This window comes from Parambassis ranga, chromosome 12, assembly GCF_900634625.1.
Source record: "Parambassis ranga chromosome 12, fParRan2.1, whole genome shotgun sequence".
NCBI classification, from domain to species: Eukaryota; Metazoa; Chordata; class Actinopteri; family Ambassidae; genus Parambassis; species Parambassis ranga.
Window position 1 is genome coordinate 7,843,983 of NC_041032.1, and position 11,797 is coordinate 7,855,779.

The following is an 11,797-nucleotide window of genomic DNA, read 5'->3' on the forward strand; positions in this document are numbered from 1 at the left end:
TGTTTCGCAAGTCTTTAGCATGGGTCTGTCCTGTTGCTAACCCTGAAGGACCCTTTGTCTGTGTGCCTTAGTTCTCCCTTGAACACAGGTGAACTGAAGACCTTAAAGACTCCAAAGACAAATTAGGACACCCAGGACTGGAATACTCAAGAGGACAGATGACCACTGAATGAGTAAGGTTATATTCTTGGGCAACATTTTTTTCTGTGTAAATTTCAGTACTTTTTGTACCAACCTGCAATGCATCCTGGTACATGTAGGCACTGCAGTAACAGCTTGCCTTTTTTTCTCCATCCACTTTGTGCATTTACATACACTGGGAACTTTTGTTTAACTTCAAGTTTCAGGACACTAAATTATTCTTTCAAAGTCACATGGCAGATGGTAAAGGATAAAAAAAAGGCTGGACAGATTGATGAGATCATCTAAGCTTACTGATGTCTGTCAGGTGTAACACAAGCATGGGTTTTTTTTTTTTTTTTAACCCTGAGGCCAAAGTGTTGTCAGGTCACAGAGTAACCCAGCACGTATCTAATGTGGAAACATTCAGAAGTTAAAAGATCTTTCTAGGAAGAGTTTTTAAACGCTATAACAAGAACACTGTTATCATTATGTTCACATAAACATATTAAGTCTTTAAAGTTGATATCATTGGCTTTCTGGCTGAATAATAAAATGTATGGATTGACTGAGCATATGTTAAATGCTCCACAGTTGCATAACTTTATGGTCACCATTCAGTGTAAGCTTGGAGCTATTGTTATTGCAAGTAATGCTACACCAGCCATAATGCCGTTATCTGTATGGACAGAATATGTATTGAGAATAATGTTACAAAAGTGTGAGCATGAGAATGTGGAGTTCACTGTTCTTTGTTGAGAGTAGTACTCTGGATATGAACCTGCTGTTCTGGTAACCACCTTGTGATAAAGCTTCATCTTTAGGTGCTAATACACACAGTGTAGCTTTAACTTTTCATTTTATTCTGTCTGGAAGCAAAACAGGCAGCTCCTGAAATAAAGAAGGAATCTTGTCAACAGGCGCTTTTTTTAAAGTAGACTGTAAAATACCTACAGTAACATTAAGCTTCCATGAAGTATTTTTATTGGTATGAATGAAGTGGACGCCCCTCGCAGTATGTCTAGTCCCGTTCCTTGTCCGGGTGGTCGCAGCCCCAGCCTCTGCAGAGTGCGAGCTTTCTGCTGCAGCGCCGTGTTATTTGATCCTTGCTCTTTCTTTGCTGGGAAGAAAAGCTCGCCTCTTTCCCACGCTCTGAGGACACGTGGTGCCCGGAATGAATTGGATTCAGAAGACCCTCCCCTCCTGGTAAAACGTCACCTCTCTCTCACACACGATCCTCTCTCTCTCTCTCTCTCTCTCTCTCTCTCCCTCACTCTGCTCTCACATACACGCACGTTTTGGTTCCAATGCTGCCAAAGCGTCATGATGAAAAAAAAGACATTTACAGGACGGTTTTAATTGATTTCATCTTTGTATCTTTCTGTGTATGTTTTTCTATCTGGACTCTTCAGCGACATTCATAGCGGGAAGGACTGGGCTGAAGTCTCCTCCCGTCTTGTCTGGCCCCTGTAACACCGGCCTCTGCGCCAAAAGTTGCTCCTGCGTGCGTTCCTCTTGCAGGGCAGCACTCCCTGCAAAAATAGTGGTGTTTACCAACACAAAGCAACCACGCAAAAATGTGGTTGCACAATAGAACCAGAATGACCTGGTGTTATCTTAGTTGTAAGTTCAGTCCATTCCCTAAAAGAGTTTTGCCGATCGCCTGTTTGCAAGATTGTGACAAAGGTTTCCGTGCGTTTTTACGCATACATGGAATGTGTTGTTGGTATGTTTTCATTGGAAGCAGCGTAATAACAATTAAAACTAAGATTTGTGAAAAGTGTATTTTATCTCCACTCAGAGGAGTATACCTTGGCTGCCTCCCAGACACGTATTGCAGAGAAAGACTCCAGAGTGAAGTGTATGCGTTTCGGGGGGAGAGTATTTGGGGAGAAACTCATCTAATGGAGAAAAACTTTTGGCTCCTACAGTCTGTGCAAATGTTTTCCAAGTGTCCAGACGCACTGCAGCTAAAGCTCTGATAGCGGACAGATGTTCTCGATTTTCCAGAAAATGTTCTCCACCATTCAGACAAAAGAGGGGACAAAAACATGTACTGTACTCTGCAAAAGACTCAGGCACTGCATGTAGGAAAAGGAATAATGGCCTTTTATATCAATTAACGCTATGTACAGTAAGCATAGTATACCTGGCCGGCGTTCAGTTTGACCGCACTTATAATGCAATGCAGGTAGGCCTAACAGTATAAAGACCTTGGTTGGGTTTTACCACATCTACATGAATGAGTCAGAGTTGCAGCCTTTGTGATGGAACATTTGCCGCTGCGGGCCACTTCCTGCACAGGAACAAACACAAAAACATTCACCTGTTCACCTGTTCATGCACCATGAAAATATCCAAAACAGATCAATCACAGGCTCCCCTGTTACCTGTAGCATAAAAGCAAACAGTTCTTGTTTACAGCTTTGGAATAAACCTGAATTTTGAGTTTTATCTGAGAATTCTTACAAACGCTGAGCCCTCTCCTGTAAATATTTATATTTATCTTAATATATTATTTACACTAAAGGGTGGGCTTCATATATTGTGCAACAACTTACAGTAAATTTACTGCAAAGTCAGTTTTACCTGGCAAAAATAAAAGAATGCTAGGTGATCTCAAATGTTGTTGCTTTATTTTTGTGTGCTTGTGTAGTGTGGAGGAAGAATCGGTGACACCTGCCCTTAACCACCACTGGCTAGCTGACTGTGTACTTTTAACTGTAAAAAAATTACACATTAAACTTCTAACTGGCATAAAGTACTCTGAAAATGTGCTTATACAGGGGAATGAACAGCATCTTCTATTATAACAAAACTGGGTGGATACGGAACTGAATAAGGAAATGTAAGACTATATTTCTCAAATCGATTTGAAAGATGTGTATAAATATTACTACAATATCAGTGTACTGGAAACTGAATTGCAGTTTAAGCTCTTACTGTGCATGTGCAAGGCGTCACTGCGCATAATTTCACTTTATATGTTTGCTTGTTGCTTGCTTTTCTGTGGAGATATTCACCCGTTGCTATGGTTACTTGAGGCTTGGACCCACCCAGTCTTTACAGTTAAGACCTATCTGAACATCTGTGAATAAATGTGAGCATGCACTTTTTGGTCCACGAGTCAGGTGGTGTTTTTTCATTTACATTTTTGCAGTTTTGTTTGACTTTGGCCTTTATACGTGGGATCTCCCACACATTGGCGACCCACAATCGCACACTTATGCAAGCAGATGCAGCCTCAGACGTAAATGTACAGTTGATAGTGTGGGAAAAAAGTACAGTGTGAAAGCCGCCAAACCATCAGAGCGGAGAACTCAAGCTAAGTGTTACACAGATGAGATGATGTATGGGGACTGCCAAACGGAGCAAAGGGGCCTGAGACGGGCTGTGGTTTACCTGGTCTGCATACTCCCTATCTTCTGTGTCACTTTAACGTTCATTCTTTCTGTGTTTCTGTCAGTATCTTTCACCACCTTTCTCTCTCTCTCACACACACACACACTCACACACACACAGGCGCCTAGTTCCCACGGTGGCGGAGGCAGCTGAGCGGCGTGTCAATCTGCGCAAAGCGTCACCTCTTTTCACTTGCAAAAAGGAAGTAGCGCAGAGCTTTTGTTATTTGAAGTCCCACAGTCTAGTCATTTAAAAACAACTGGACTGTATCCGCCGTTTATGATTTAAACAGCCACCTATAATCTCCTCCTCGGTGCTGTTTTTATAAGGAGTATGACCCAGAGACTGTTTGGGGAGCTGCCATTTGGTTCAGAGGTAATTCCTGTCCTGAGAGAGCGCAGACACACACGGTTATGGCCATCCATATGTTTCTCTGTAGGCTGCCATTTGGACAATAACACATCAAAGTTGTTAGAATTGTACTTAGGTTATGTAAGTGGATAAAAAAAAACTCTTCTAAACAAATGTATTTTGTGATCATGTTCATTTATTCAGTCATGGAGAGTGCAAAGAAAGTTGTCATCTATATTCCAGGCTCCCAAACATAAAGGTGCCAACAAGTCTACATATTTATTTTCTTAAAAGTTTATTCATTAACTTTTTATCTCACTTAATAAAAGTTTTCACTTTATTTTTATTATTTATTTTATCTCTTTTATTCAAAAATGAAAGAATAGGCTACGTAATCCCGTCATTTAAAAATACCGAACTGATCTGATACATTTACTGAATGCGTAAAATTCTGGCTATAATAGGGTCCCTGTAAATGAGACGTGATTGACTTTTGTTTCATGTGCTTGATAATCCAGTTGATTATAAACGATTCTCAGCAGTTTACAGCTCCAGCAGCAGCAGCAGCAGCAGTAGCACTGGGCTGCTTCACGGGCTGCAGGGGATCGGATATGCAGATCACCGTAATTTTGCTGCGGGCGGCTTGTTTAATATTTCTGCAGCAACATTTGCCTACCCCCACCCCCCCTACCCCCCCCCCCCCCCCCCCCTTGCAGATTCTCAGGGCCCTGATCCCTCCCTCTAACCGAGCCGGCAGCCTATAACCTCCCCGGGTCTCCGCCCATTCCTCCACATTTGATTCTTTGGGAAGGTATTGTCATGCAAATAAAGGACGCGTAAAATATTCCCCCAGAGCGCAGCGCAGGGCAGAGACTCACACGGACCGCAAGGAGGACACAGACCGGGGGCCACACGGTGGAGTTCTATCATTTGCGTCGCTACGGACCCGTCCATCTGTCACAGGTAAGTCAGATATCTGCGGAGGATTACAGTACACTCATGTTTAGTGGCAAAATCCAAAAGTGTGTCCGTGCGTAAACGTGTGCGCACGGAACTCTCTCATTCTTGGATGTGACGGAATTTAGGGTCTCTCTCGCGTCCGCTGGTGAGGATTCGGGATTCATGTGGACTCCTCTTGTGTTTTTGTCTTTCTCAGACACCCTGGCCACACGAGCAGCGACACATAGCCGGGAAACAGGTTGGACCGCACAAGGAAAACCGACGGGGATCCAACAACGAGGAGGCTGTCTTGTGGAGATACATCGGTCTCCCCAGTAGAAGCCGGGGGTGTCTCTCTTCTCCATCCCCTTGTGTAGACTACCTGCTGCTGCTGCTACAGAAGGGGAGTTATATCTAGAGACCCCTGGATCGCTTGAGAGCACCCTGATATGTTTTAGGGGATTTAGGATCTCTCAATTATTAACTTTTTTTTGCACACCAAGTGTGTCTTTTCCTCTCTTGTCCTTGTTGGGATATATACAGCGATCTTTTCTTCGTCCCAGTACTTTTAACGTGCCTTAACAACTGGCTGTAATCCAGTGTAACTGTGGCATTATTACCAGACCAGAGACGCTCAACGGGGAGAAGACGATTATTATCAGCTTTAGAGCCAGGGCAGGATTACTTGTTCCCCAGCCTCCCGCGAGCTGCAACCATGAGCCAGGCGGATGTGTCGACTTGCTCCGCGCCACAGAGGGTTTTCCAGGAGGCAGTGAAGAAGGGCAACACCAAGGAGCTACACTCTTTGCTGCAGAACATGACAAACTGCGAGTTCAACGTCAACTCCTTTGGACCAGAAGGACAGACCGCCCTCCACCAGTCCGTCATTGACGGCAACCTGGAGCTGGTAAAACTACTGGTGAAGTTTGGTGCAGATATCCGGCTGGCCAACAGGGAGGGGTGGAGCGCTTTACACATCGCCGCCTTCGGGGGCCACCAAGACATTGTGCTATACCTCATCACCAAGGCCAAGTACTCATCTGGCGCCCGGTGATCTGTCTCTGCTGTCAGGTAAACAAAAAAAAAGTAGAAAATAAAAAAATAACAAATAAACAACAAATGAGAGATAAAAACTGCAACACAACACACGGGAAGCCAGACTCTTATAAAAGCGAAAATACTGCCATCATCTCTATATAGTTGTGCCAAATTATATTGAAAAGTAAATAAAAATAGGCCTGCACAATAATCTTTCCTCACTGTAAACCAAACGGAGCCCTCTCTGCACTCCTGAGTGAAATACCGCATGGCTCGTACACAGCCGTCAGCACGATTCTTTAACAAAAGATGCCAGTCTCGGTGATTTTGTTGGTACTAAAGCTTTCCTCTTGAATGTGCATATTAGATCGTGTCGTCCACTATAAAAGAAACCAGTGTCTGTGCATCACATGTGTGCGTGTGTTTGAACTCCAGAGTGCAGATGGCCCAGTTTTTTTTTCTTTCTGTCTATCCCTGACCTCCCGTTCTCAGTACAGTTGAATAGTTTCTTTGTGGGGGGCGCAGATTTGACCTGTTGCTCCTCATTGTTCCCTTTTAAGTTATTTTATATGAAACACGGCACTTGATGCTACATGGCTGCATGCTGGAATATCTGAAAGGGAAGACACATGAACAAGAGAAGAAGGGTTGCCCTCTGTTGGCTACCAGAGGTCTTTAATAAATACATTTTTTTAAATAAAAGAGCGGCGTTATGGCTATTCAACACGTTTTTTCAGATGTGTAATCTTTATGTAACAACTTCATCATGAAGTACTGTACACAATAGCTTTACTTTGTTTATAAAGGATTTTTTTTAAAAGAGACAGTAGCTGAATGCGCTCTGCAAGCAGATCTTGCCATGCTTGTGTCCAACTTTTCAGGCCAGTGCGACCACTTTGCCAATGGTCACTGTGTTACTAAAACCGCTGCTTTCGCTTTGTATCAAAAAGAAAAGAAAAAAAGAAAAAAAAATTGGAATTCACTTTATAATCTCCTTTCAGTATTTTATTAACATCCTAGTCATCACTGTGAAAGCAGGCTGGGTTTTTTATTTATGAAGGTACATTGAGAAGATGCATTTTTTTTGAATATGTTGTGGTTAAATCAAATATCATGGGTGACTCATGCTGCTCTCAGACACTCTCTCTCTTTTTTCAACTATATTCCGTGTGGAGGCAGACCTGCCACCCCCCCACCCCTTAACCCCACTGTTATGGCCTGTTGACCCTCAAAGAGGACTTTCTCCTCCTCCAATTAAAAATGACTCTGGTTGCCTTTTCCCAGCTACCTCGACTGTAAAGTAATCTCAAGTTGTTCTCTGCTTTCTCACTACTCTCCACACCACGCTGTTTGGAGTCTGACGAGATTTGTGTGTGTGATCCTCCACATGCTGTATGTGTGTGTGTGTGTGTGTGTGTTTCAGACAGACGGACTTTAAGTACAGAGGATGCAACAACAACAAAAAAAGAACCCAGCATCCTGCATCTTCAGTCAGTTTGTTACACTACAGCCAAACATACACAGCCGCTGTTGCATGTTACCCCCCCCCCCCACACACACACACACTTTCTCTGTCCTCATAATTTTTTTCAGTCTTAAAAAAAAGGAATTGTATCGCATGACTTATAAATGCAGGGAGTTTTATTGCACAAAATACAGAGCCTTGTTGCGTCCCCAGTGTTCATATGGGGTAACTGCAGGAGCCAGGGCTTTGGAATAGTTACTACTACTGAGCAGGACCCAATACTGTTGGATGATGAAGACTTAACAACACATGACTATTGCAGAGAAGAAAAACTGAAAAAAATTGGTTTCATAAGCATGCCTGCTGCATTTTTTTTAAAAAGTCATGGCACCCTAACATTTGTAACAATGCTGCTTGTATGTTTCTTTTCTTGTTAGTGTTGATGTTTTTTGTTTTTGTTTTGTTTTAAAGCCTACTGCTCAAACGGCCAACAGCAGCACCAGTTCACCTCATGAGAAGAGAAAATGTGTGTGTATGCATATATGTGTATTTTTTTATTGATGTGTGTGCGTGGGTGTCTCATGAGGCCTGTGTCACTGTGTTTTAAAAACAGTCCAACCGAGACTGAGAACTTCCCATTTTCAACCACAGTAAACCCGAAACAATAGCTCCACTACATCATAGATTGATATCAGGCAACAAATGAAATATGCATCGCTTGTCTTAAACTTGATTTGTTGTTTTTTTGTTTGTTTGTTTGTTTGAATATTGCACTGATGACTGTCGTTGAAAAGTTGGCTTTTGTGTGTCAACATTTAAATTTTTTTTTTCTGAATAGAAAAAAAAAACAAACACAACAAAATACTATTGTATAAATATATGCTCCAGGTGATAATGTCCTAATGTGTGTATTACTTTGTGGTAAAAACATGATGTTTTTCAACAAAGATGCGTGTATCTCTGTGATTGGGTGTATGTATATATACATATGGATATATATATCGATGCTGATGATGACGATGATGATGATGATGATATCTTGGGGCACTTTCTTTTCTGAAGTGCTGTCTTCCTGTTTTTTTTTAAGGGGAATAATAGCTACAGTTGATGGTAAGATCATTGTAACGTGATTAAAAATTGCACGGTTGTGCGGTTATTTGGCTTACCAGGGTCATAACATTTATGACGTAAGGAGCCAGCTGCCGGATTGGTGTACATGAGTGAGATAATTTTTTTTTCTTTAAAAAAAAATGAAAGAAAAGAAAGATGTTTCTGGTCTTGCTTCATTTCAAGTGAGCAGAAACTTTTTTTTTGTCATGAGTGATGCAGATGTTCCATCATGTCTGTTTTGTTTTTGTTTGTATTCTTTTTATTTTTGAACATTTGTAACACTGTGATGATGACATGATGTCATGTGGAGATGAGTGCTGTATTATTTTTGTACGTTTGTGTACAAGCCAGTAAAATCATTAAACTCCAATTCTCTGTGTATGTATACATTTCTTCTTCTTCTCCCAAAGCAAAAAAATGCAGTTTTTCCAGCTCAACATCCCCTCCTTCTCCTCCTCTTCCTCCTCCTGCTCCATTTTTTTTTTTTATAGAAAAAGATGGTTTGGGAAACACCACCACCACTACCACCACCCCCACCTCTCTCTCTCTCTATTTCCCTGTCTTCCAAGCCGGGCCCAACCCAGATCCCCATTCTCTCCTTTTGTCATTCATCTGGCCTCATCCTTTCACTGCTGGGATAAAGGAGCCCAGTGCATTGTGGGTAGGCTCAGTTTAAAGAAGGGTCCCCTCCCCTGTGTGTGTTGTGGGAGAGATGGTTTTATGTTACTCCCCCCTTCCACCCCCCACCCCCCTACACACACATACACATTTAAAAAACTTCCAACACACTCTCCTCCTGTGCTTGCTCTCTAATGCTGCTTTGTGCTGCAATTCAGATCTCTATGTTACTCATTATTTATGCTGTATAGAACGGTTTCTACAATGCAATTACTTATCTGATGTGTTTGAGCAAAGTTTGTTCCTATATTTGATATTTTTTTTGCTTTTGTGTACTTATATGCACTCCCAGCTTGCTGTAATGATGCATGAAATGTCCCTGACAACGGCTGCTTAAATTGTTAACCACTCACGACGTGTGAACTGTGTACTGAGAGGTAATGCAGAATGATCATTTTCTGCTTCGTGTGAGCATCTGCTTATTTGCTGCAGCTGATTTTCTCACAGCGCATGGGATTTTTCTACGTGTCGGACCTGTTTGTGTTGCAACATTTTCTGGGTGTCAACTGAATCTTTGGGTAAAAAAAATATATATTGCAAATGTGATGGAAATAACGGTTGTGGTTTGTGAGAGTTTGGGAGTACTTCTGTTTTTTCACTGACTTTGTGCTGTGGGTAAAGTAGCTGTTAGTAGCTGCTATACAAGCAGCCCTCCTGTGTTTTGATACCATGGCAGGCAGAATGGGTTATCTGGCCTGCTGCTCGCTTGCACTTTCCTCCCTCCCTCCCTCCCTCCCGCTCAGTCTCTCACTTCTGCAGGATGTTTTTGTTGAGCTGGGTTCCCATTGTTCACACACTGAGTTGGCTGGCCTCCCAGGGTTGCTGCTGGCTGCTAGGCCCCCTAATAGGTTCTTCATGTGGCTTGGCTTTCCTTGCTCATCTTGGTTTGGCCTTTAGGAGGGAGCAGCCAGACATGCAAGGCATGTTGGGAGAACTTTTTTAGAGGGAGAAAATAAAGATGAATATTTGTTTGTGAGGGGAATTGCAACAAATCCAGAAAAATATCGTCATTGAACGTTTGTTCAGATTGGTGCTGATGGTGGGTTGATGTCACAGCAGCTGCATCTGTGACATTGTTCAGAGGCTCATAAAATATTCATATCACCCCTTCCACCCCTCATTTGTAGGGTTACACTTGATTTATATCACACACATTAATTGAACATGTTGTGTAAAATGCCATTGCTTCAATCAGTTTGTACAAGCTGTCACAGGGAGGTCCTGTGTGTGACTTTCTCACACTGCACTGATTGCTGCAATCACGTACAACAAACGGCTTATTAGAAGAGCAGACGTGTTGCACTGGATGAGAACACAGATGAGGAAGTTTTCAGAGCTGTTACAGGATCATGTGGAGTGATGAAAGCCACATAAAGAGGAAACAGTCTGTCCAGTAACTTCAATTAGTTTGGTTGCACATCACAGCCCCACCTGACTCCTGTATATGAGTATCAGCCAGAGGACATTGACAGAGAATGTGGCTGTAAATGGGTTTGGAATCATTGGTAGTGACATTGAATCATAGAAATTGCACCTAAGGCATGTGTAGGAATCTTGGGGTTCACATTTCAGTAGGATGATATCGAATAATGAGACTCTGCCAGTAAAAAGGGGAACATCCAGAAAGACGGAGCAACATTTTCAGCTTACTCTACAAACTTCCCATCTTGTAGTTGTTATCCTGGCCACTGCTATGATTTTCCTGTGGCTTTAGTAAAGCATTTAATTTATTTATTTATCGACCGCGCTGCACTATGTTGGTTACTTTTTTGTGTTTTGTGTCACAGAGTGTAGATCAGAATCATCTGAAACATATAGTGTTGGCACATATGCAGCAAAATCAGCAAAAAGTCAGCGATGCTGCTGGATGACAGTGAGCTTTAAATCCTGCTGATACTGCACTTTCTTTTCTGAAAACAAAAACATGTCTGTCGCTAAACACGACCAGCAGACACCCCCCTCCCCAAAGTCTGCCTGTGAGTAAGAAAGGGAGTAAAAGAAATAAAGAGGGAGGGAGAGAGAGAGAGAGAGAGAGAGAGAGAGAGAGACAGGTGGTCAGGCTGGTCTTTTCCTTGCCCTCCGCTCCTTTTTGAACTTTTCTTTCATTCTTCCAGTTCATTCTGTGCTTCTTTCCATAGCTCCAGTGACAAGGCGCTCCATTCACAGCCTCATTCTTCCACCTCTCCCTCTCCCTCACGCACCCCGACCCCTTCCCCTCCCTCCTTGCTCCTTTGTCTAGCTTGTGGGGGCCTGCTTTAGCTGCTATTCACCAGCCAGACGGACTGCCATTGACTGGGGACCCCCCCACCCACCTCTTATTCACCCCCTCTAACATCCCTCCCTCTGCAAAACACCCTCTCACACATATGCACACAGCAACCTGGCCATTCTCCACCCTACGCCCTGTATCAAGCAGCTGCTATGCTAATAGGGAGGAAGGGATGGATGGAGGGAGTGAGGGGGGGGGGTGTGTGGAGAGACAGAGCAGGCAGCCTATAGTCAAAGGACAGAGGGAGGGAGAGCAGGGAGAGTGACCCCGCTCTTCCATCTCCATAGCCATGCCAGAGCAGCAGCAGACCTCCTGTTACACAAAGGGAGTCCCCCATTCCTCCTCCTCGCCCTTCTCACCCTGTGTGCCTCCCCCTCCATCCCTCTGTTCCCCTCTTTCTCATTCAAATCCATTTTATACCCGAG

At 43.1% G+C, this 11,797-nt stretch overlaps 1 protein-coding gene across 1 annotated transcript; it reads left to right on the forward strand.

The window, feature by feature from the left end:
• Nucleotides 1-4,699: 4,699 nt before the first annotated feature.
• On the forward strand, nucleotides 4,700-8,795 carry nrarpa (NOTCH regulated ankyrin repeat protein a). The gene is made up of 2 exons (XM_028417307.1): nucleotides 4,700-4,836; nucleotides 5,030-8,795. Exon 2 carries the CDS (start codon nucleotides 5,528-5,530, stop codon nucleotides 5,864-5,866), a length of 339 nt encoding a protein of 112 aa, XP_028273108.1. The 5' UTR covers nucleotides 4,700-4,836; nucleotides 5,030-5,527; the 3' UTR covers nucleotides 5,867-8,795.
• Nucleotides 8,796-11,797: the final 3,002 nt, after the last annotated feature.